The sequence below is a fragment of the Calidris pugnax genome, unplaced genomic scaffold, assembly GCF_001431845.1.
Source record: "Calidris pugnax isolate Ruff unplaced genomic scaffold, ASM143184v1 scaffold4, whole genome shotgun sequence".
Classification (NCBI taxonomy): domain Eukaryota; kingdom Metazoa; phylum Chordata; class Aves; order Charadriiformes; family Scolopacidae; genus Calidris; species Calidris pugnax.
In genome coordinates, this window is record NW_015090781.1 from 8494893 (window position 1) to 8519618 (window position 24726).

Sequence of the window (24726 nt, forward strand, 5' to 3'; positions counted from 1 at the left end):
TCTTGATAGCAGTGCCTGGAAGATCCAGGGGAGGATCAGGAACTATTTGTGCTGGTTCTGCACAGGCAAAACCCAGCGCTCCTGGTACCCAAGGGCTTCTGCTTGAATCTTCACATGGGACAACACAGGGATAGAGGCAGGAAAACAGGAGCATCAAGAAGTGATGATGGAGCGTTACCCAGCACGATAGACCTGCATCCGTGCCACTAACCATTTGCAGACCAGCAGCAGCAGCCACGCAAAGGGATTTCAAGGGAATTGTGAAGGATAACTAAGTAATTTTGAGTGTTTTCATCACTGCATGCACAGCTCTTCATGTCACTTGTCCTTTTCTGGATGAGCACCTTCCCAACAAAACGGATTTAGGGCTGTATTTTTCCCTGGGCTGTTTAGCAAAGCCCCTTCCTTACCCTTCAGTTCTGCTTTCAAGGTGTCTCCAGCTTCCCACAACGTCAGTGCAGGGCTCTTGGTGAATTCATTCAGTTCTCACATTTATCATCCCCGATACTATTATAACACAATCTTCCCTTCCTTGTAAGAGCTGACACTCAAATCACACATGTATAGTTTGCCAGTACAGGGTTGTTTGTTTTCTTCTATTGCCAATTATATTCCTTGCCAATTCCTTTTGTTGAACAAAACCCAAAGCAACTGCTCCCCAACAATATTTTTTTTTTCTCCTTAAATCTATCAGAAATCCTATAAAGGGGCTGAGGTAGAACCTCCATCTTCCTTTTCTGCCTTTTTGCCTGTATTCTGCTATTTCTGTGCTCTCTGCCCTGGTGCTCCCAGCTCTTATCGTTCCCAGCAAGCCCAGTGCCATCTCTCAGGTAGCTGGGGGCAAGCATGCTACGTGCCCTACGTCCCACCACACAGAGCAAATTCACCAAACTCTAGGCCTCCAAGAACCTAATAGCAAACTAGAAATGCAAGCAACATGCTGCCCTTATGACTTCTTGTCATGACATATAGGAAGAAACAGGAAAAAAGATGGCCCAGAGATTACCTTGAGAGAAAGCAGTGCTGGAAGGGCAAGGTCTGGCTCAGGGGACAGTCCCCACGCTGCCCCCGTGGCCTCCTCCTGGGTGGAAATGTCCTGTGAGTAATCCCAAAGCTGGGTGAGGTCTGGCAAAAGGTGGGTCCCTGGATCCTGTGGGCAGCAAACTCCCAGAAGCCTGGAGAAGAAAGAGGGGAAGGGAAAACTGATGGGGTTGGGAGCCAAGACAAAGCCAGCACAGACAGACACTTCCCAAAAGGGACCTCCAAAGTCAACACGATTGTGCAAGCCATTTCTGTACCACCTTAGCAGAGACAGACAGAGTTTTCTGGTTCTTTTTCATGGATAAATCCACTCAAAAGTGTATGTTTTAGATCCCTCGGGGTTGAACAAGGAGTAGTTAAGATCATGCTGTCAGCTGTGCTCCGGGTCTGGGCTTGCAGCACCCCAAATTCCTTCTGCAGAGGAGAACCATCTTTTAGCATCCCCCCCTCTCCTAGCTTTTCACCAGTTTGCCAGTTCCCAGCCCCTTCCTCTCCCCTGTACATTGATTTTAAGCCTTTTCCATGTGCTGTGGACAGGCAGCTCCCCCAGCCCGAGGATCCCGGAGGAGCAGTGCACTGGGCAGGGGGACACACGGGCTGGGGCTGCTCACATTGCTGCTCCTCAATGCTTTTGCACACCCAAGGTGTTCCTGAAACCATAATTAATGATGCCCAGCCTCAGCTTGCTACCTTCTGAAACCCATCGAGGACACAAAACCAAATGGAACTGTGGATTTATGTTTTTTTGCAAGCATGTTGTTTTCAGAAATAAAGTCTTCGTTCAGGCCCAGCCTCAACGTGTCACGGAGCAGGAAAATTCCTCCATTCATGGACAAACTGTAGGTAGGAAAGTCCCACAAACGACAGGTTCATTACAAGGTCTGCTCCACCTTCCTGACAGCACAAACTGAGTTTTTCTGGTTACCTTCACGGCCTCAGCTAACCAAGCCAGGTCTGGTCTCTCTCCAGGGAAGACTGGGCTCCTTTTCCAGTCCTGCCTTGACTACTCTGCCCGACTTTGTCCCTGCTCAAAGGTTTGCCCTGGCTGATGGGGCAGCAGGTCAGTAAGGAAATGGGAGGTCCTTCAACGTCCCTCCGCCGTTGCATGTACCAGGTCCCTGGTGGCCAAAAGACTGAAAAAAAAAAATATCAAAGGAACCATCTCATGTTGGAAAATGTATGATTTTTTTTTTGCCTTACTGTAAATATGAGGGATCAGGACCTCAGCTGACCCTGCTGGTGGCCATGTCTGAGACGGGCTCCTCCTCACTGGTCCCAGGGCCATGGCTGGCCAGGAGCTGCTCCTGCGTGCCCCGGTCCAGCACGGTGGGGACGGGCCAGCGCAGGAGCCTGCGAGGCTGCTCTGAGTCACCCTTTGGACCGGCCTCGCTTCCTTGCTCTCAGATCCAAGGCTGCTTTCTTGGCAGAAGCCTCCCCCAGCCGCCGCTGGTGAGCACACGGCTTGGGGTTGGGAGGGTTGGTTGGTTTGGGTTTTTTCCAGTGTTTGCTCTGATACACAATTAATTAAACGTAAGTGCCTCCATTTATTGCTCTCTAGAGAAAGCCTGCTGGCTTGCGTGCCCTGGCCTTTGGGGACATTTCTATTGTTTCAGCTACCGCCAAAGCCAAGGAATGCTAAATCACGCTCTCCTTCGGTGCGATGGGAGGCAGCTCGCCCACAGCCCTGGTGGAGCGTGGCTCGTGGTTGCCCAAACATTGTCTTTAATGAGAGACACGTTGTCTTTAATGAGAGACATGCTGCAGCGGATTTGGCACGAGAAGGTGACCACTGCCAGCAAGGTCTGGGCTCCGCCACTGACCCAGGCAAGGTCAAATCAGTTTGAAATAGTTGACTGGTCTCTCACCGTCAACAAGCAGCCTTGGAAGATCGCAAGGAAAGTCTGAGAGGGGGAAACGGTTTGACGCAATTCAGGTAACAAAAAGAATGTCATCTGCCAGCCTCGTGCTACAGGCTTCCTGCCAAATCTGCCACATCTCTTTTCTAAGGGCTTCACCTGCCTTAGGAGCGAAGGTAGGTTAATCCAAGCCGTGCTTTGTCAGGTCCTGCAGTTCTCCAGGCTGAACAACCCCAACTCTCTCAGCCCATTTTCATAAGAGAAGTGCTCCAGCCTCTGACCATCTCCGTGGCCCTAACACGTGTCAAACACCAGCATTTCAGTTAGAGGGTCACGGACTTCATGTTTCATTTGCATCTCTTTATTCCATACGTGTGGATTTATTTTATAAATAGAAACATCTTAAGAAGCTCACAGGCGTTCAGAGCAGGACAGGTTCAGCCTTTCAGGCCACGAGGTGCTTCACTGGAGGCATTAGAGCAGCCCCGCTGGGACCAGTGGGTGGCTGCCTGTGGCGACGAGCCCCACAAAACCTGAAGGCCAGAGGATTTCCTGACCATAGGGCACCCACCGGAGCAGAACAGCCACAAACACATCCAACTGCTTATTTACACACACGGGATGAGAACAACTTGTTCGGCAGCCCTCTTCTACTGCAACAGTTACACTTATGCATGCAAAAATCTTGCAAGATCTGGCACAGACCCACTGTGGTTTAATGCAAAACAGCCTAAAAACCAACCGCAACAACAAAAACCCAACTGTACCTCTCCATTTGAAAAAAAAACAAAACAACCAAACAACAAAAAAACACAAACCACCTTAAAATAGGGCAGGGAGGGAGAGAAAAATAGCAGTGCTGATTTCCTCTTTCGCAGCCGGCTAGAGGAGCAAACTGCTAGCACTGGGTTATGGATTTATTGCCCAACAGCTCCAGTATCAGAGAGGCTTCCTCCAGGACTGGGAGCTAACACTGCTGTGCTGTGAGAACATCGGGCCGTCTCTGCCTGAAGTACAGAGGAGCGAGCAGTCATTTGCCAAACTTGCAAACACCACCAAAACCCCAAAATTAGTAGTTGAGGAAGTTTAGCTTCAGGCGCTGTCGCTTCCAAACGGCAGCGCTACATACTTGGGGAGCACTCGGGGATCAAATAAATCTTGATTTTTGGTCACATCTGTCACCAAGAGCTGCACCTACTACCGGTGGAGAAGGCTGGAAGAAAAGTGGTCAACTGCAAAACAATTCCAGCCAAGGGTCACACGGGTACCAGTAACTGGAAAACTCACAGGGAGCCCCCACGCTGGGAAGCCAGTGGTGCTTTGCCATTAAATTTCCACAGAAAATAGGACACCTCCATCTCTAAGGTACTCTGAGAAACACTAGAATAAACCCCATAAATTATCCTCTTCGTGGTATTCCTTTCTCCCTTTTTCTGTCTCCCTACAATCAGGTTGCAAGGGCAGGACAGCCCATATAACACTGATTCCCTGATTTCTAACATAAGCACAGCCACAATCAACAGGCAGCAACGTCACAGCATCACTTTTTAAAAAACGAAACAAAAAGACACCAATAATATCATGGCTAGAAACCAGACTGCATTAGATCTCTGCAAGGGAATGAATAAACCAGAGCAACAAATGGTGTCCCAAATGTGGGGCCCAGTAGCCTTTGCTACTAGGACTGGGGGACTGTAAAATTCACAGGAGAGAAGGGAAAAGAGCATCCAGCATCAAGGCCACTTACCAGGATGGGCAGCAGCTCCCAGCAGTAGGTGATTGCAGCAAGTCTATCGCCCGTCCGTAGGATGGAGAAGTCTCACCCCTTCCCAGGAGATGACTGAAGCCTGGTGTGAAAGCCACGCAGCCCTGTTTGACCCGGTGCACTGTCCCAAGGAGAGGTGGCAACAGAACAGCAGGGGCTGGCAGCAGGCAGCGCCCTGCCAAGCTGTGGGCAGCAGCACTGCCTCCAAATGATGATCACATCATAGCGTTATCTATAGTTATATCCACTTGAGGGGAAACAAGAAGGGGTTTTGATGTTGCCCTCCCAGCATCCAAGCTGGCAAGAGCAGTTTACTGGCAATTAAGCTGCTTTTAGCCCGACGTATATATTCACAAGCATCACGAGGACATTTCTGCACAGTGAGAAGATGCACTGGAGATGACCACCCAACACAGCACCCTGCTGCCACTACCAGCCTTCTCAGAGCCATCAGCGCAAGCCAGAGTTAATCAGCAGTGGCAGAAAACACAGACCCAAACCAGACTTTCACACATTTGTATGTTTATTATTTCAAAGTACAATATATACATAATGTATAGCGGTATCTTTCAAAAACTTTATACAGAAACAGGTTATCTACAAAATTAAATCAATAGACGTTCTGCTTATATTCAGACAAGGTACATACATATATTGGAAGATTCAACATAGTTCTAGTTAGAACACAAAAAAACGGGAAGGAAGCCCCCATCCATCTCGGAAAAGCTCTAAACACCACCCAGCTCCCTCTGCAAGGCAGCTGCCTGCCCTTCCACAGGTCTCAGGTCACTGTGGAGACACGGTAAATCTGATTTCTGGTGCCACCTACTGCTGATATTTCCATTTTCCAGGCACAGCAGGAAGGGTGAAACCCACTCGGACAGGACTTGCTCCCTGAACCCCTTCCTAGACTGGGGTCTCTGCAGCATGCGGGCACTCAGCTGTACACTCGATTCAGTGGAAGCCAGAGATCTGATTTTTTTTTTTTCAAATTATTTTTTTTTTAGTTATGAACCAAAATATTGTAATGGAAAATATTTCAAGAGAGTAACTTCAGTTTCAGTCGCTGGAGATGCTGCAGGTGTTGCCAGCAACAAGTGAAGATGATGAAAACATTATCTGAGGAACAAATCAATCTCCACTGTTTTCCAGAGACTAAAATTAAAAATATTGCACAAGTCTATGTGGCAGAAAGCCAGAGATTTCTACAGCATGAAATGGTGTTCTTCAGTTCAGAGTGTCTGCCTTTAGAGAACGACAGTGCTGGATTTTACAGAGGGTGGAAAAGCATAGGCAGCCTTCCTGTAGGGCCTCTAACAACATCTGCATGTGCGATGTTTGAATTAAAAGAGCACCCTGAGTATTTAAGAAACAGATGTTTAAGCCTGTAGGACACAATTAGCTACAAGCTTGGAATTTTCAAAAGCAGCCTGTGGCAATTACATCTCTAATGGACATTGAATTTCAATGACAGGTACGTAGCTAACTGCTCCAGGCTGCCTTCAAAATTCGTTTATCAGTTTATCTCTAAAATTCAGTTTATGTGAGGACAGTTTTCAGTCTCAGGTTCATAGTGTAAAGAGTTTGAAACACAGGTAACTGAAATGTGATGGCTATGCAAGCCTTGCACCCACCCTGTGAGCCACCCCATGGAAACACACCTTTTCACAGAAGTGTTCTCGTTCTGTGCACCAATATTACACTCCCAACCACCCACCCCAGGGAAACAACAGGCAGGTGCCTTGCCAGCAACATTTTTATGGCCAATACACCACCGCCTCTCAGTAACAACCAACATCATTAAGCAAAGTTGCTGGCTGACCCTGTCATGTCACGTTCTGGGGTGACTGGATAGAGTTATTTGCCAACGTGCGAGCTAGAAATTTCCACCTCTAACAGGTATGTTTAAAATAACGCCTGTAGCAGATGACTTTGGTCCATGAAAATACTGTGGACAATAAACAATGTGATATTGTAGCTGCTTTGTGTGTCTCCATAACCAAGAAAAAAAAAAAAGTTTGAGAAGGTACTAGTGCTACAGAAAGGAAGCAGCATTTCCAGCAGGGCAGGAGGACACTAACTAGGTTTCTCAAATAACTTAAAAAGGAGAAACAACCATGCCAAAAAGAAATAAGAATTTCCACAATGTCATTGCACTTATTCCATCTGCACCACACCTCTCCTTCATTCACACTGTACACCTGGAGAACGTACATTAAATGATTACAATATTAACAGGGTATCTAAAATACTGGAGTCATTCAGCTGAATGCCTGAAAATATCCAGAGATCTGGTATGTTAAAGCGTGAAAACACAAACATACAAGAGCTAAGCTATGTTTTGACATGCAAATTGTTCTAAATTCTTTCAGCAGAAGGTCTAGTTCAGTCATGAACAGCTGCCTGCTCGCTTCCTGGAAGCTGGTGACAAATCTGTTTCAGCAGAGCCAGGTATTTTCCTCTTCACGTCACTTAAACAACAGTAAAGCAGAGGCAGTCCCATGGCTGGACTGGTCCTAATTGCCTAACACTTCAGATAACCATTGCTCTCAAGAATTAGAAAAATATATGTATAAAAACCCACCCAGATTAAAGGCTCACAGTTTCTACAATGCTCGGTCAGGTTTTAAATAATTTGTTTCCACCTTCCCTTGCTAAAGAAATACTTAAACCTTTGACACTGAAGGGACCTGCCATTCAAGACTCTTGAAGCTCTCTGGACCAAAAACCAGGTCTTGAAACCACAAGGGCTTTCAGAGATACCTAATCTTTAAAGTAAAAAGGAAGCGTCACTGTCTTGAATCAACTACTCAAACCAAATCAGGCCCTTTTGCTCAATTTGGTTTATTACAGAGCTCAAGTGACTCAGTGGCACCTGAAAAACGGAGTGCAAACCCCTAAGTCACCTCGCTGCTTCGATAAATTGCCCTCCTGCATGCTGCAGGATTCAGACCCCTTCTTTTGGGTGTGATGCAAACAGTGCCTGCAGTAAGATAAATTCCCCCTTTTCCCCCCAGGTATCCTTTCTAATTAAAATAGCTAAAGCATTGCTATTGTAAATGTACAGTGAATCTTTTTTCATCATAATAGGAAATTCAAGTATTTAATAAAACCCCAAAGTATTTATTTACACTGATCTGGTCAATTCGTTTTGGTCAACAGGCAATAAATACAGAAATCTATGCATTTACTGCTGGAATAGAGAGAAACCAGACTATCAGCTCCTTGATACTCTATCACCCTCTCAGCCACTGAAGGACTATGAAACAGTTCTCAGTTCATGCCATTTTTACCAACTAATTCTTCACAACCATAAAATAAAGGGGTCACACAGATTTCTGTGCCACTTTCACAGTCCAACCAACAGATTAAAATCCCATTTCCCGTTTCTTACCATTACTTTCACTGGTCTAGCCACAGGTAATGAGAAATCTGGTTAGTTTCCATCTGCCTTTGATGCAACCACATACACAACAATGGGCAGTTAAAACTCCTACTTTTAAAATGCTGTTAGTTATGCAGAAGGCCAGAGAACTTTATTAACCAATCATCTGATATCAGACTTCTTTAGATCCATACATCTAAAGATCAAGGGTTTACAGGATTTGTTGAACTGACATTTGTTTCAATTCCACATACCCAATAAAAATCAGAAAGTTTCTTAATCCCTTAGTTTTACTGTTGTTTCACTTCTTGAATAAAGGAAGTGACAGTTGAGTGTTAATCTAAAACCAAAAATATGCAATATCATGGCTACCAATTAAAACCCAGAATTTTGTGACAAAGCATTTTTACACGCGTATGTCAAAAATGCTTAATCAACCTAAATCTCAGAAATAATATACAAGGAAGGAAATCATGTCTGAAAGCCCTTAAAGCTCAGTAACACTGGATATGTTCAACAGCAACTAAGACATCATTAGTTTTATTTTTTTCAAGCTCCATCATTAAGAGACTGATTAATCACACAGTGCAGAAATTAAAATCTCACTGCAACTCACTCAAAACATAGTATGGACTGCAAAGCAGCTGTACGTCATTTCAAATAGAAGTTTTGCCTAAATGCAGTGTGTGGTAAAATTCAGCAACACCTCGGGCTGGTGCTGGGCAGACAGAACCATGATGATGCCAAACCCTGGTGATCCCTCACACGAGTCAGCCCGTACGGGGAAAGGCTGGATACGCCCCTACAGAGACCCTTGTGCTGGCAGGCAATCAAATGGCAGGGAAAATGTTGAAAAAAAAAGAAGAGTGGTCTGTAGCACCTGCCTTTTCTGCATCTTCACGTTGGTAATTCCATAAAAGTTTTAGTTATGTCTGCTTTATTTTCTGTTCCAGTTCATGCTTGTGCTTAATAAGCCGTTCTATTTCTGTTCCTAGAGTTTGAAGGTTTTCCTTTGGGGGGGGGAAAAAAGAAAAAAAAGGACAGGGTAAGTTATATAAGTTATACAGGGAGAATGACTCAATCAGCACAAAATGCACTAATAAGTTAAAATTACTGTTTATGTCAGCAGGTTGATACTTTCAAGTACCCAGAACAAGTGCAAATGATTAGACAGAGTTGGAGAAAACCAAGCTCATTTCAATAAAAGATGCAAAGGTCCCAGCAAGTCTTTTTTTTGCAGTTACTAATATTCTACAGGCTGTCTAGAAAGTATAGTGTTCAAGGGGAATGATAATTACAGGAAGAGATGTGATGTCCAACTTCTGCTGAACACTGTGGTCCAGCTGGCAGCCTGCACAGCACTCTCCAGCCCTGATGCCTGCCCCATGCAGCAGACGTGCTGCCCCAACACCTCCACAGGGCACCCCACTGCTGCAGGGCCCCCAGCTCCACGGGACAGAATGAATCATAGAATCATAGGATCGTCTAGGTTGGAAGAGACCCTTGGGATCATCGAGTCCAACCATCTACCCTACTCTACAAAGTCCTCCCCTACACCATGTCCCTCAGCACTGCATCTAAACGGCCCTTAAACACAGCCAGGGATGGTGACTCCACCCCCTCCCTGGGCAGCCTGTTCCAATGCCCGACCACTCTTTTGGTGAAAAATTCTTTCCTAATGTTCAATCTAAACCTACCCTGTTGGAGCTTGAAGCCATTCCCTCTCGTTCTGTCACTAATTACCTGTGAGAAGAGACCAGCACCAACCTCTCTACAGTGTCCTTTCACGTAGTTGTAGAGAGTGATAAGGTCTCCCCTCAGCCTCCTCTTCCTCATGCTAATGCAGAGGCTCTTCCCTGCTGGATGCACAGGCAGCCCAGAATTTATTTCAAGCAGCAGCCCGTTACTGTGGAATACGAGGGTCCCAAAGCAGTGTGTATCACCTTACAGAACTCTTGGATTAACCCAATGCTATCAGCATCACCAATTCACAATGAGCTGACCTCCTCCTTTTAACAGCATGCACCTCTTTGAAGGCAACGTCTCAGAACCACAAGAACGTGCTAAAGAACTGGCAGAGCTACTCACTTTCAATGTAATATTTTTCAGTAATGTATCTTCTAACACAGCCTGCAGCTTCCTGTTTATCTCTAAGGAGAGTTCCAAGGTGAGACCGCTATCTGCGGGATGAGATGTATAGAGAGATGCCATAATCCCACCCCGTCTACTCAAGTGAACTTTGTTGAAGTCAGAGGCCTCTGAGGATAGTGTTCCAGCTTCTTCCCGCAAAATGTAACTCTGAATAATCCTGGGGGGAAAGAAAAAATTAAAAAACAACATAGCATTACAAGGCAGTGAAAAGTCAGACACTGAAGTAACTTCAGATTCCAGACATAGAGTAATTCTATTTTCAAGTCTTACTGAAAACGCAGTAAAAATCAACTCCTGTGTTTCTAGGTCAGAGGAAAACCTGAGATACCACAAGAGACACTGGTAAACTGAGTCACTACAATGCACAAGGCTTAAGTATTTGGAAGTATTTTGATAAAATTGCTACTGAAGCAAAAAAGGTATTCTCTCTACAAAAAAATATCCCTCTCTACTTTCCTTTGTGGACAGACTCCAGACAGAGAATCTTAAGCTTTCTACAGATCAGGCAAAAATGACCAAGTCTCTACTTAAGAGCCTTCACAAGCTGTGATCATGTTCTAGGAAATGGTACCAGATGGGCATGAATGTACAGGCTCATTAAGCAAGGGCTATACAGACAATTGTACTTTCCAGGGGAAGGAATATGCCCCAATTTTCAAGTTTCAGACATCATCCTGTAAAATGAGATTTCCATGTTAGTGGAATCTCATCTCACACATTAAATACCAACCACCTTTGGCTCAGATACGTTACTTATTTGATATGCATGCCAGACTACCATCTGCAATTATGCAGATTCGCCTTCCAAAACAAACACAATCAGCACCCTTTTAAGCACATGAAGACAAAGGACACTCCATTAGCCAGTGGCAGCAGTCCACCTCAAATCAGCCACCTGTTGACCATTTTGCTACCAAAAAACCCACTTGCACTATTCTATTCCGCCTGAAAAATTCTGGTAGTAAACAACTCAGCAGTTACTGTAACTGCTGGGGAAAGATAAGGAGAAAAAAAACCCAAGCAAGACTAATCGTACCTTTGAGATCTACTGTCACTGCAATATTTTTACTATTTTAAATATTTCCTTAAACAATTCCTTGTTTTACATAAAATTCAGAATACTTGTCTAGTGCAGCAGTTCCATACTGAAAGACTGGATGAACAGAACCCAGAACCTACTTGGTTTTTTTCCTGATTTCCTCCACCAGTTGTTTAATGTGATCCTCCATAAACTCCATCTTCTCATTTTTTCGAGCATGTGCCTTCTGTAGCCTTAGTATTCTCTCGACCAAGACAGACTTGTCCACCTCTGGAAAGCTGTCCACAGCTACTGAAGATCCAGTGTTCTCAGGTGACCGATCCTCATTGCTGCTGCGCGCATTAAGGGACCCTGCAAACACATCCGGATTTGTAAGAGCTCTCCTTTGCTTTTATAGCAGGTAAAACACCCCTACTGGTGCAGTGCATCCATTCGTTACATTTCAGTAGAATAAGATGTTCCTTCAGAATGTCAGTTTCCCTTATATGTTTGTGGGATTTTATATAAACAATCCTTATAGCATTTAAATGATACATGCTGAAACAGCAGTGTAGTCCCCTAGCACAGACAGAGCTCCTTTAGCATAAGTGTGCTTAATTCAGTAATGCTTATTCCTGTATAAATACCTTCATATTCATTAATATTACTATGCGCAGGACTGAGTTTATTTTAAACATACCTGGCTTGGAGTCCACTAAAACTGCAACACATCAATAAGTGTTTACAGACTGACAAAACCCTTATGTATAACCACTCTGCAGCAGTGATCACTTAGAGCTTGAAATACTTTCTCTTCTTTCTATTCTTCTAAGTATTTATCTCTCTTGTACAGGGAGATTACAGGACACTGACAGAACTAACCCAACTTAAAACCCAAAGATATTGAGGAAAAAACCAGATGTTTTCAGTGCTAAAAATAACCACTTTACTTGTAACTGGATAGAAAATAATGAATTTTACACAAGTAGGCTGATGCCTCTAAACATGCTAATTGATTTATCATTTACACGGTTGCAACTGTCAATAGTGCAATTAAACAATGTTGGAAGCCACTGCTCATTTCTGTTTTGCCTCTGGCAGCATTTAAGAGGGTCCTCTATAAACTAGAGTCCTCTGAGCTCCCTCCAAACATAAAAGCAACAAAATAAAAAAGGTAGGTGTTTAGAAAGAACCAAAATACATAAACATTATACTTTAATCTCGTAATAAGAATAAGCACCTACAACTGCATTCAGGCAAGTGCATTTTGGTGCTTAAAGGCTATTTTGTCAGCTGTACCGGGAGGCTGCCCACACATCACACATGCTTAAGCCACAGAAAGAGCACGGCTCACGGCAGCACACCATGGCAACCTCATTAAGTTGGAAGGAGTGTTTTGGCAGCCCCACCATGTGCTATATTACCTGATGAACTGGAACGGCTCCCCATGCTGCTGACTTCTTTGTCATAATTACCATTTTCCATCTGATCCAATTTCCTGCGTGCTATAAGTATAATAAAATGACGGTTACCAACTGCAGATTAAAAACCCCAAATCACAGTGTTACACAACATACAAATCCTCTAATCCTCTCTGACCTGCACTCATTTTGACAACTGAAAGATAATGGCAGCAACTAAAAATCTTTGGGGGGGAATCCCAAAAACAGACAGCCCCCCTCCTCTCCCTGCTCCCCACCATGAAGCACCCTGATGCAACATCCACCAGGATCCCTACATCCTGCAGCAGCTGCCAGCTGAAGAGGGTAATGTCATGCATAGGATTAACTGGGAATCAAAAGACTTAAATTTGATTTTACTTTTGATTAAGACTGCCACGTAAGTAACTAGTGAATGACAGAATGGCAACTGTTCAGGGATCTGATAGCTGTATCACTACTGGGAGCTGAATGTAGCACTTGTGCCAGAAGCACCACTCATTCAGAAGGGATCAAGAGGGAAAGCACACAGCTGTTCATATACACACAGAGAGACATGGAACTCGCCTCGCACAATGCCAGCAGGATCTCTTCTTTCTAATATATTTTAGATAGATTTGATTACATTTGCACTCAGAGCACATGCATTATGGGGTACTTAATGATTTCTGTTTGTTGACAAAATTAGTCATCAGTCTCTCCATATCCATCTTTAAAAACTGAAGTGCTCTGTTTAATATCTGTTACCAGCAATTCCTGAGACAGCAGCTAAGAAACTTCTAGCAACGTTTGAACATACTCCTACAGAGACCAGGATCCTTATATACCCACAGTGGCATTTCAGTAGTCATAGACATGATAACGAAGGTCAAGTTCTTTCAAAATAAATCCTTCCTTTTATGCCTAAGTCTATTTCAAAAGTTATGACTGAAAATCGACACTAATCTCTGTTCCCTGCAACTGCAGTTTCCCCAAGGTCTAACTTGGTCACTCACTCTCCTTGTCTCCAGGGACAGGGAGAGCTTGTAGGGCTACACACAGTGTGCGTACACTGACAGGACCCTGTCCAGGGGCTTACAGATGGGGCTGAAAATATCTGAAAATAATTTCGACCTAGCTGAAGTTGTTTTGTGAGGTCTTTCAGGTTTGCTGCATGCTTGCGCTTCTGGGTGGCCAGTTCATCTTTCAGTTCATCCACGTGGGTCTTCAGCGCCGTCAGCTCCTTCTGCTCTGAAGCGAGCTGAGCCTGTAGCGCCTCAACCTCTAGCTTCCTCTGATCCTCCTCCTTCTGCAACTTGGTGGCCTGAAATTGTAGTTCTATTTTCAGTCATATACCAAAAAAAAAAAAATCCAGGCTAACCACACTGTATACATATACCATACTGTAACTCAACAGCCCTGACTCTGCACTTTACCTTCCATCTGAGAATCATTCACATTTTACATTTATTGTTTAGGCTAAACACTACCACTGCAAACAAATATGCAGCACAGGGCAACACTGCAGTAAGACTCCTGAACTATCTCCAAAACATCCACATGATACAGTACAGAGCCATGCAGAGGTGCACAGTGCAGTCATATACCCTTCCATGGCACACTAAGTTTGTTAAAAATCACATTTATGTCATAGTACAAAGAGTACCAAAGAAACGGTTTAAAGTAATAAATTTTACAAACAAATTGCAACCTTTTGATTATTTCAATGACAGTTGCACAGAGAACAGCTCTTCCAGAAAGACAGAACACTTCCAGAAAGACAGAAAGAGCAACACAGTAACCCTCCCTCACCCCTGTGCAGCACGTGTCAGGATTTCTTTGCCCTTAGAAACACAAGGTGTACATATCCTGCTACTATTGTTCTATCAAATTGGCAAACTCAACGAAAAATTGCAACCAGGTGAAGACACAAGGTGGAATTCATATGCCACATCTTCATCAGCACCAGGAGTCTTACTAGTGCAAAAACCAAGCTGCACACTCTACTCACCAGATCATCTTTAGCCTGTTGAACACATTCCAGCTGGTTCTGCAGCTCTCTTTCGCTGTAAGAAAGCTTATCCAATTGGCTCTGTAAGGAATTGTTTTCAGACTGAAGCTGTGCATTCTTACTGGTTAATTTTTCAGTGAATATCAATAGCTCAGATTCTCTTTTCCGACTACCTTCAATGTCCTTCTGGAGATCAGCAATCAGAGAATTGAAACCATCTACTTCTTCCTTTAGAGCACTGATTTCTTGTTCATCTCTGTCAAAACAATTGTATCTTATCAGGGATAAACTGAGCTTAAAGATAAGAAAACTTATTGAAATAGAAGTGATCAGGTCAAGACCAAATAAGGCAAAGGAACAATTAATGACCTTGGGGCATCTGTTAGTCACTGAATGGTTTTAAATTCTGAGAGAGTTTGCAGATTCCACTTCATGACATGTTGCAGTGCTGAAGTGACAGACATTTCTACCCCTCAGAAGGACATGCAGTGATCAGCTTCCTCATGGAAGACCATCTCTCTTTACCCAACTTCACGAGTTTCAGTATAGGGTATAAATAAAACCCTCAAAAACATATCCTGTAGGTAAGAGGAAGGTCTGCAGATCCAACAGAAGAGGTCACTCTGTAAGAGGACTTCTCTTTAAGAGATGGGGAAACACCCGTTTGAGCTTCTCCAGGACAGCAGCAGTACATCCTTACCCAAGCAGTTCAGCTCAGACTCAAAGAACCTGTTTTACTCCACATTTACTCCCCTAAACCTCTACAAAACAAGTTCACATTTCTACTGAAGCACCCCCATTAGGAGACTTTTGATCTATCACTTGCAAACCATTTGAGTGAGAAAGGCCATATCTTCAGTTATGATCAACATTTCAGAGAAAGTGACTGAAATTACTTCCAAAATTAAATAGCTGTTAACAAAGTTGCAGACTAAAAATGTCCTCCTCATTTGCTCTTACAATATTATGTCATTATTTCTTCAATCACAGAATTTCCTACACCTTTCTAAAACTTTACCTCACCTCTTCCTCACAGGGAGTATGTATATTCAAATTTAAAAAGAAAATTAAAGTTACACTAAGTAAGAGCATATATCTCATTTAATTCCCTCTTAGATAGTGTAATTACCAGGAGGCTTGATTCACTTTAAACCAATAACCCTGTATCAACATGTTTCTTCAAAGAGAGATGAAGAATCCAATAGAGTGAAATGCAGTAATTTCATTTATTCTATGCAACAATAGGAAAAACAGAGGTCAAGACACCAGGATTTCTCTTTCATAGATGATAATGGGACTTTACTGGTCCACGTTTTAAACTTCTGGTTGAGATCCCCTAACTTTATCAAACATCCTAAGGAGTACTGGAAACACACTGAAGGCAGAAAAGTAAAAGACAATATGAAACTTAACGTTGGGATATTAAGTGTTGTACAGGAAGGATACTTAAATAAAAATTTCATTCTTACTCAATTTGGATAAAAGACAGATATTTAAGTACGTCTCAATTATTGAAAGGAAAAGATAACTGGAAAAAAAAAATATGTATTTTTACACTGCAATCAAAGTAATTTCAATTCATTTGGCAAGGTCCCAAATGAAAAATAACTGTTATTGATCGAAGTGTAAGCTCTGATTGTCTCTAACAGATTGCATTTTCCCTAGAATGGCTGATGAGACAGTGCCAATACAGCTGAGCAGCACACAACAAATGGAAAATGCTTCATTCTCTAAACCCCAAGGAAAACATATAATCACTGAAATATTTTTCAATGATAAGTAAGAACTGTTAAAAGCACAGGAGGGACACATGGGTAGTTCTGCTTATCTGACATTTGTCTATATCCATTTATGCAACAAAGTGGAGAGTATTTATATATTCTAGTCCATATGTACCATACAGAAATGTGACTATGCTCAGACACTCCTGAAGTGTCCACAAGATGTCCAACTCTTCTCTGAGATTACTTCCCTAACACAGGGCAGACACCTAGGAGATATAACTTCGTAGTGTACACCAGAAAGCAAGCACTTCTTATTCTAATAATTAAAGACCTAAGAATTAGACTTATCAGTCTCAATCCCCTCATTTTATAAGAAGCCACCAAGGTTGTCTCCAGTACTAGCGATATTGATTTAGGTTAGAAAAACACTTAAATTAGGGCAGGGATTCTTCAAATTAGAATACATTTTAAAGCATCAATAGTTTCAATTTAGAAAAAAAAAAACCAAACATTGCAGATAATCTTTTAAATCACTCCTCAAAGCGCATAGCTGTACCTCTGATGTTGATCCTGCAGACGATCTACAGTTTTGACTCTGTCCAGCAAATTCTGAATTTCAGTTTTCTGTCTATTAATGATTTCTTTATACTTGGATAACTCATCTTCTGTTCTTAAACGTTCATCCTCTAGACACTTTACCTAAATAGAAAAAAACCCAACAAATCATAAACTATTTATTTTCCAAAACACCAGAGCTGAATTATTCTGATCAAATGTCTAGACTGTTGAACAAAGCCTGTGTGCTATTTTTTGGTGATTCCAAGCAGCAAAAAACAATATCCCAAATATTTCAGATCAAATGCAGTCAGAAAAATAAACAGACAAAAAGATGGGGAAAAAAAATAATCAAATTAAACAAGTGTGATCAGCATTAGTTTTGTCCAAAGACTTCAAGCTTACCAGCCTAATCGACCAGGATCCAAAGACATCATCTTTCCCCAGATACGAAGCCAACCCCTTATTACGTCTTCCCCCCTTTCAAAAGGTCCTATAGATTTAAAACCCTGTTCAAAGCTGTTCAAACGTTACAGATAGCTTGTACTTCTTACCACAGGTCACATGTATGACCTCTACAAAACTAGCTTCACAGGCAGGAAAAGTTTACAATTATTTTTCATTTTCCAAAGTTATTAAACTTACAAGATGTTTACTAAATTTTTTCTCACAACTTTCCAGTCCAATGAGGTACATACCATGAAACAAAATATTGCTGTACTATGGATCAATTGATACTCCCAAGAAAGGCTACCCTGAGTCACAGTTACGTATTCCTTCTAATCACAAGCCAGCCAGTTTCTAATCACGCTGCTCATTCCAAAAGAAGTAAAAATACAATTAATAGATTGAATATAGCTTAGCTCCAAAACCCAGCACTATGCCTTTAGCCCCACTGCAACCCAACACAGCACACATTACCTTTGTTCTCAGTGTCCGAAGCTCATCCATGCCTTCTTTAAATGTCCTCTTCAAGTCCTCCAGTTCTTTTATTTTTGCATGATGCACCTTTTTAAAGAACAAAAAGCTCCTTGAGAAATCTAAACGGGCAGTGGCATCTCTTAGGATGTCAAAAAAATCTAGGCCAATGCAGGCCACCACAACAGCTTGGAGGGATTGAGGCAGAACATGTACACTAAAGGTTTGTTTTACTTGCTCTAAAAGTAAAGTAAAGCCTAAAAGCTTCTTTATTCTGAGAAGAAGTGAGAATGAGTGTGATTACACATTCTGGTTTTAAGTGTACAAATCCATGCCACAACAGCCCCTGTGGAAAGTTGTAGGCAAAGTGACACTCGGTTAACTCTGTGAAGCTGTGAGCAGGTACTAAATCATTAGAGAATTTAGCTTTTGGCTAGGAAATCTTTACACAGAATGGAGACTGTTCCTGTCTCTCCTTGCCATATAGCTTGGCAAAATACCAGTCAAAGAAAGGCCTGTCTATCATCTGAGTTTGTGCTCTGAATTATAGCAACATTCATATTTATAAATGGAAAACAGTTATTTTGTCCTCATTATATCATTCTTTTCCCATAACTTTGATTTTAAAAGGTGCATCCAAGGTAATAGCTAAAAACATCCTCCAAAAAGCAGGGCTGAAGGCAGACACCTGGCCTTTAGTATTAGGTGAAAAAGAAAAATGTTTTGCAAAAATTATAAGCACCTTAAAATAAGATTCTCAAAATTAAAAACTCATGGCATTCTTAACTACTATGTTGCCAACTGTGTTGTCTCCACACACCCCACATTTACCTCCAGGTGATCAGACTTCTCCTGAATTTGTTTCTCTAGTTCTCCTTTAGTTACTCGGAGTTTTGCATCCAATTCATTTGATTTAATTTCTTCTGATTCCTAAAAGGATTGAAGATACATAATTACACTTTTAGAGTTTTTATGTTCCCCTTGCTGGTTTCATGAGCACACAGACAGCTTTTCACACCACCGAGTCTTTCCTGTAGGTACATATCTAATAATTCTGGACATGCCAAGAAAGAGACCCCCCAGCCTCCCCCCACTGTGTGCCCATCAAGACAAACATTTTCCCTTTTATTAACAACTTTTCCAAGTACAGAAATCAGCAACAAGTCATTTCAGCCTTGTAGCTCGCACAGGATAATTCTTCCCTGCTACAGCTTAAGGCATAAAGGGAGGAAAAAGGAGACTCAGATGCTGAACACTAATTTTAAGTCCTAAGAAAATGTGCCTACTTGATAGGTTTTTATCATTTCTTGACAGTTTTTCCTTATCTGGTCTGCTTCTTCTTTTGCTTCAGTTAATTTTGTCGTTGCATCTTTGAGGCGTTCTTTGGTTTCCTACAAAAACAGTAATAAACAATGGGTTAAACCTCTTCATCCAACTTAATCTGGGAAAAAGCATTTCTCATAATAAAAGTTCCCTATTTCAGTCTGGAAAGAATTAACAACAAAAAGTATTCTTTTTCTTTCCATTATTTTTCTCATCTATTACTTTATGCAATTTTGTTTGTTCCAACACTGAAAGCACAACAAAAGGACTTCTTAGTTATGTGCTATGCATATTTTCAGATGCTAGATTTAAATCTATCACATAAAAACTGAACTAAGATGACAGTTAAATTAATACAAAAAACAAATTAGAAGTTCATCACCAGATCAAACAGAATCCTCCCCATACATCCTCCCTCACATCCTTTCAACATTTCCATTTCAGTATCAATATCTCTAAGAGCACTATTCTGACCTTTGCCTCAGGTGTTCAAATTAAATAAAAAACACTTTAGAAACAGATTTTAGTACTATATAAAGAATAAATAGTATAGCAACTACATTCCTCTGACTGTATTTTCATGTCATTGCACCAGCACTACTTCACTAACCTTGTGTGAATCCATTTCTGTTTTCAGTTTGTTCTGAGCCCATTTTACTTTGATAACATGAGAATTGATTTCTTCTTTCAATTTCTCTATTTCTTTGTTGAGTCGAGTGGCTTCACCATCCTAAAAAGATTTTATAGGTTTTACTTTATGGACTTAAATCATCCAGTACTTCTACAAGACGACTCCTGCTCAGGTGTCAAATACATGTCTTTTTTCTTTAATGTATGAGTTTTGCAACAGCATGCACAGAATTGAGAGTGCTCCATAATGCCTTAGCCCATCATCCAGTGAAAAACACATCAGTGTTCTGGTTTGAACAGCAAGGTGAGGCAGCATTACTGTTAATATACATTAATGTTATATATATCTGTTAAAAGGCAAAGCACAGTCTAGAGTTCTGATCTAAAATAACTACCTCCTGGGTAAGCTGCACAGTCCTCTTTTTGTTCTTTTTTTGGCAAAAGGATGAGGAAACACAGGTCCAAAGTTGTAAGGTCATGTATTATACAAGGCTACAGACAAAAACTGTGACACCAGTGGAATGGTATTACCAATTATGGAGACTGGTGTGAGCACTGACAGCAAAACATATGCAAGTCTGTGCCAAGAAAGGATGCTAACACAAGCACATCGTGGCATAACCTTCTATACCACTATCCACAGAGCACTGCATTAAGCCAAATTTCCAAACTCTGTTTCTGAAGTAATAAGTTCATCTTGGTAAGATGAAAAAAAAAAAGTTTAAAGCAGCACCATATGAGGGCAGTACAATTCTGTAAAGCTCTAGTGTAAGCCTCAGGAATTATAAAGTTAAGTTTTGTTTAGGCAACCTGAAGTCATACTCCCACTTCCTATTCATGTGAGAGAAGACATTGAGGTAATTTTTTTGTTTCAGAAGCATAATTTTAAGGTCTTTTATTGAGATGTATTTTTCTGATCCTGCTGTTCTTGTCAACTGCCCGTAGCACAACTGCTTAGAGGAGGCCCAAGTCAAAGCCTGAACAATATTAATTTATCAATTTTTGGTTCTTTCACATAAAATTGTATCGTGAAGCACAATACAAAATGACCTGGATAATCTAAGAGGCTGATGGGAATCTTACTGGTTTCTAAAAGAGAATGGCAAATTTTTGGAACTGCCCTGAAGAATTCTATTGCTCTATCAGCAATCTTCAGTAGTATAAGAGAGAAACTATAGTGAAGATACACACAAAAATAGCAAAAAAGACTGCAATATTTTGATGCCATTGCAGTCTTAAAAAAAAATTCCAAACAAGCTAGAAACTCCCTAAAAATCCAGGCATCTGCAGTCTTTTCAACTTTGTCAAAAAAAACCCCTTTAAGTTCCACAAACTTAGTATTCAGGGAAATATTAAAAGGAACTTCAAAAAGATGACTGAACTCAGTAACTTCTCACCCTTCCCTTGGAGGAAAGGGGTTTTCACAGCTATACAGCAAAACCAAATGAAAACAGGTTTCTTTCACCAAGTATAATATCAAACAAGTGATAAGGTTGTTCTGATAGTGCTTTTAATCATTCACTCAAGTCATACAGCAATACTTAGAGCACCTTAGTTTCATAGAGCTGGTGCAATCTCCCTTTTTCCTGAGAAAGCTGCTTGATTTTATTAGTATGCTTCTCAATTTCTTTGTTTGCATCTCGCACTCTTCTCTCAAGTATCTCCTTTTCCTTTCGGAGGTCAAGTGACTCTTTCTCCCCTCGGACATATTTCATCACCATCGTTTCCTTTTCATGGCGTGCTTCTTCACATTTCTTGTTTGCCTTGAAAAATATTAAAATAGAATTAATCAATCTTATATTCCATAACTAGCTTTTATAAGACACTACTGGATATTTTCAGTGTTGCAGTACAGTAGCAAAACAAAGTAGGACTCAAAAGCTCCAGTTTTGCAAAGACTAACATTACACCCCACTAAAGTACTAAAATTTCTCATACTTCTATGTAAAGACATGTATGTAAATATGTACCTAAGCATCTGCACCTTCACAGCTAAAGATCCGAAAAGAGCTATCAATACATCAATAATTTGGAATAGAATTTATTGTTTCAGAAGGAAAGAAGTGTATTTGGTAAGTTTTAGTAACAAAACAATTTTGCAAGTACCCGGTACCAGTGCTCTCTCTTCCCTCGTCCACCTGCCAAATGCACAAACATTATCCCGTGGCTTATTTTAACAGATTTCCCCCCATCCCAGCACTAACAAATTCTGCTTCAAATAAAAAGAGAATTAGACACAGAGCTTTAGAGTTCACACAATACTTGATAAAATATGGTATTAAAAAGAAAAAAAATCTTCTTAGCTTTCAGTAATACAAGAGACAAAGTAAGAGCTTTGTGCTGGAGTTGAGAAAAATATTAATTTTGTGATAACCGGGTTTGAAAAAAGCCACTGCCAGCTTTTACCTCCTTTTGAGCCAAGATCGGCTTAGAGGCAAGGAAAATGAGATAACTCTTTTTATATGTATGGAATTCAACCCTCAAGGGTATCAGGCATTCTAGAATGTTAACAGCTATTTGCCAGTTATCAAAAATGCACATATAACCACACGCTAATAGTTCCAATTTTGGAATATTTTGCTTTACCTAGTGATCTAACAATCTAGCCCACGTTTCCTACAAGAACTAAATTTGTTCATAACACGTTCAATAATTAAAGGTTTTCCTAATTACCTGTTCCATTCGAAAGGCCATCTCTTTATGCAACTGCTGAATAGCATTTTTGGCTGCCGCATCTTGAGTTAAAAGTTTGTCTTTACTAGCTTTCACTTCTTTATTAAGCTCTTCCATTCTTGCTTCCAGCTAAGAGACAACATTATGATATAATTATAGGGAAAAATAAGACTTTGATCATGTTTTGTACAGGCAGAAACATTTCACGCAAAATTAGATGCTTCAACAGATATTTAACTGTATTTTACACTTGTCAAGCTGCAACTATCCATATCAACGTCTAGCTTTGCATTACAGCACAAGCATAAAAGATGTCAATTCTCATCTTCAGTGAGACTGCAGATGCATCAAATCAAGTCAAATACGAGGCACGGTAATTTCCTACACAAAAAAAATTGGACTGACAGCAAATGCTGAGATGCCAGGGCAATGCTGGCTCCTCTCTGAAGTTCCTTCACCTTCCACCCTTTTGTTGCTATCCCTGTGCCATATCCCGCACCGTGCCAGCAAAGCAGTCATGCATCCAATCCATACTGAACTGCACTGGGAATTAATTCATTGAAAAATAACTCGGCAAACGAAGAGGCGCTTAGTCATTGTGCTGGCATTTTTTTTAGCTGCCTGGTGAACCAAGTCAGAGCCCTCATCCAGCTGAAGAATAATTACCAATGTTCAACTGGAACACTTCCCAGAGCGCGATCACTGCACAGTCATGTCAATTCAGTAGAGGAAGCAGCAGCAGCACTAGCACAAGGGCAAGTGGTGGCTACAGAAGCTGTGATGTTACCCAAAGGTTGTTCTAATTGTGCCTCAATGACTATCCTCGTGTTCCAGAGGAAAGTCAATTCACCAAGGTCAGTTTGGTTTCATTTGGTTTTAGGGGGGGTGGCGGAGGGAAGTAAAAAAGTACAAGATCTCAGGGTCAGTATCTTACGTTTTTGTGCAATTCCAAATTGCTACACAAAGGCAAGAACAATCTAAAACGCTCTTGTTATCACACAATGAATTGATCTCACCCTTTTCAGCTTTGCAAACGAATCACTGCCTGTACGAAATCAAAGTTTTACACAAAAAAGCACGCGTGTACAGTTTGCTTGCAGTAGTGAGTGCAACAAAGCTCTCACCGATTTGAAAGCCACCCAGAAAACACCAATTTAGAAATTGTAACATTAAAACATTCACATCAAATGAAAAAACTCAAGTGTTTCACTGCAATGTAATCTTACTTACAACTCTGGGTGATATTCAACTACAATATGAAAGTATTACACTCCAAACTAATATTTTCTGAAATCACCTGCAAGCATGCAATATCACAGATCCTTCTTATCTGACTAGAAAGCAAAAGAAACTCCCTCAAAAATACCTTTTTCTTCAAAAAGGGATAAAGCAATTGCTGTATAACATAGCTTCATGAAATCATACAGCATTATCATGGCAATACAGACACGAGAGAACAAGTAAGCTGCTCATACTGATTTATTCACGCATATGCAATTCTAGTTTGCAGCTTAAAAATAAGACTTTTCAATTCCATTTTCAATCACATCGTGGATTTTCAAAGATTCTTTGAAATTAACCAAAGACAAAAGTTTCTATCTGCATTCCTCTGGAACACCACCAGCCTGACACACGGCTTTGAGAACAGATTTCTGTGTGATGCAGACATTAACAAAGAAACCTGACAACTAGTGTAGTATCACCAGTGCTCTGACAAAGAGAAATTAGTAATCTAAACGCTATCTCTTGCCAGATTTCTAAGCTGTAATCAGTTGGTAAGGTCAGGCCAACCAGTAATGTAGGATCATTAGCAGATAACTGTATCAGACAAGCTGATTCCCACACTAAAACCAGCCCACACCAATACACACCCTACTTTCCTCCTTAGCCTGTCATGGTTCTAACAATTCACTGGGGAAACCCCTGTATACAGGAACTGATAATACCAAAACGATGTGCATTAGCACAGTTAATTCGCTCTACTCTTTATACACCTTCCATATATTGGAAGTTTACATATTGGAAGTATTACATTTACAGCTGTAACACACCCATCCACTTCTACCAGCAGATGCAGTAGTTAACAACAGAAGATAAAGATGACAAATTAAGAAGAAATTTGGCTTGATGAAACATTTGCATAAAATCTCCTTTATGCCCACATACAAGAAATAAATCATTCTCTCAGGATAAAACTCTGACCTTGACATTTTTTGTAAAAAGGTCTAAAAGGTCTTCAACATATGCTGTTTCCAGCA

At 41.3% G+C, this 24726-nt stretch overlaps 1 protein-coding gene across 3 annotated transcripts in view; it reads right to left on the minus strand.

Moving 5' to 3' along the window:
• Positions 1-5167: 5167 nt before the first annotated feature.
• CCDC186 (coiled-coil domain containing 186) overlaps positions 5168-24726 on the minus strand; it is a 35781-nt gene continuing 16222 nt past the window's right edge. For all 3 annotated transcript variants that reach the window (XM_014958826.1, XM_014958834.1, XM_014958817.1), the window contains 13 exons: positions 22469-22597; positions 21346-21558; positions 19776-19895; positions 19129-19233; positions 18674-18772; positions 17846-17932; positions 16926-17068; positions 14646-14901; positions 13769-13958; positions 12641-12721; positions 11378-11588; positions 10136-10355; positions 5168-9057 (listed from right to left, as the gene is read on the minus strand). In XM_014958826.1, coding sequence (XP_014814312.1) covers positions 8974-9057; positions 10136-10355; positions 11378-11588; positions 12641-12721; positions 13769-13958; positions 14646-14901; positions 16926-17068; positions 17846-17932; positions 18674-18772; positions 19129-19233; positions 19776-19895; positions 21346-21558; positions 22469-22597 — 1938 coding nt within the window. In that variant the 3' untranslated portion in view covers positions 5168-8973. The remainder of the gene's footprint in view (positions 9058-10135; positions 10356-11377; positions 11589-12640; positions 12722-13768; positions 13959-14645; positions 14902-16925; positions 17069-17845; positions 17933-18673; positions 18773-19128; positions 19234-19775; positions 19896-21345; positions 21559-22468; positions 22598-24726) is intronic.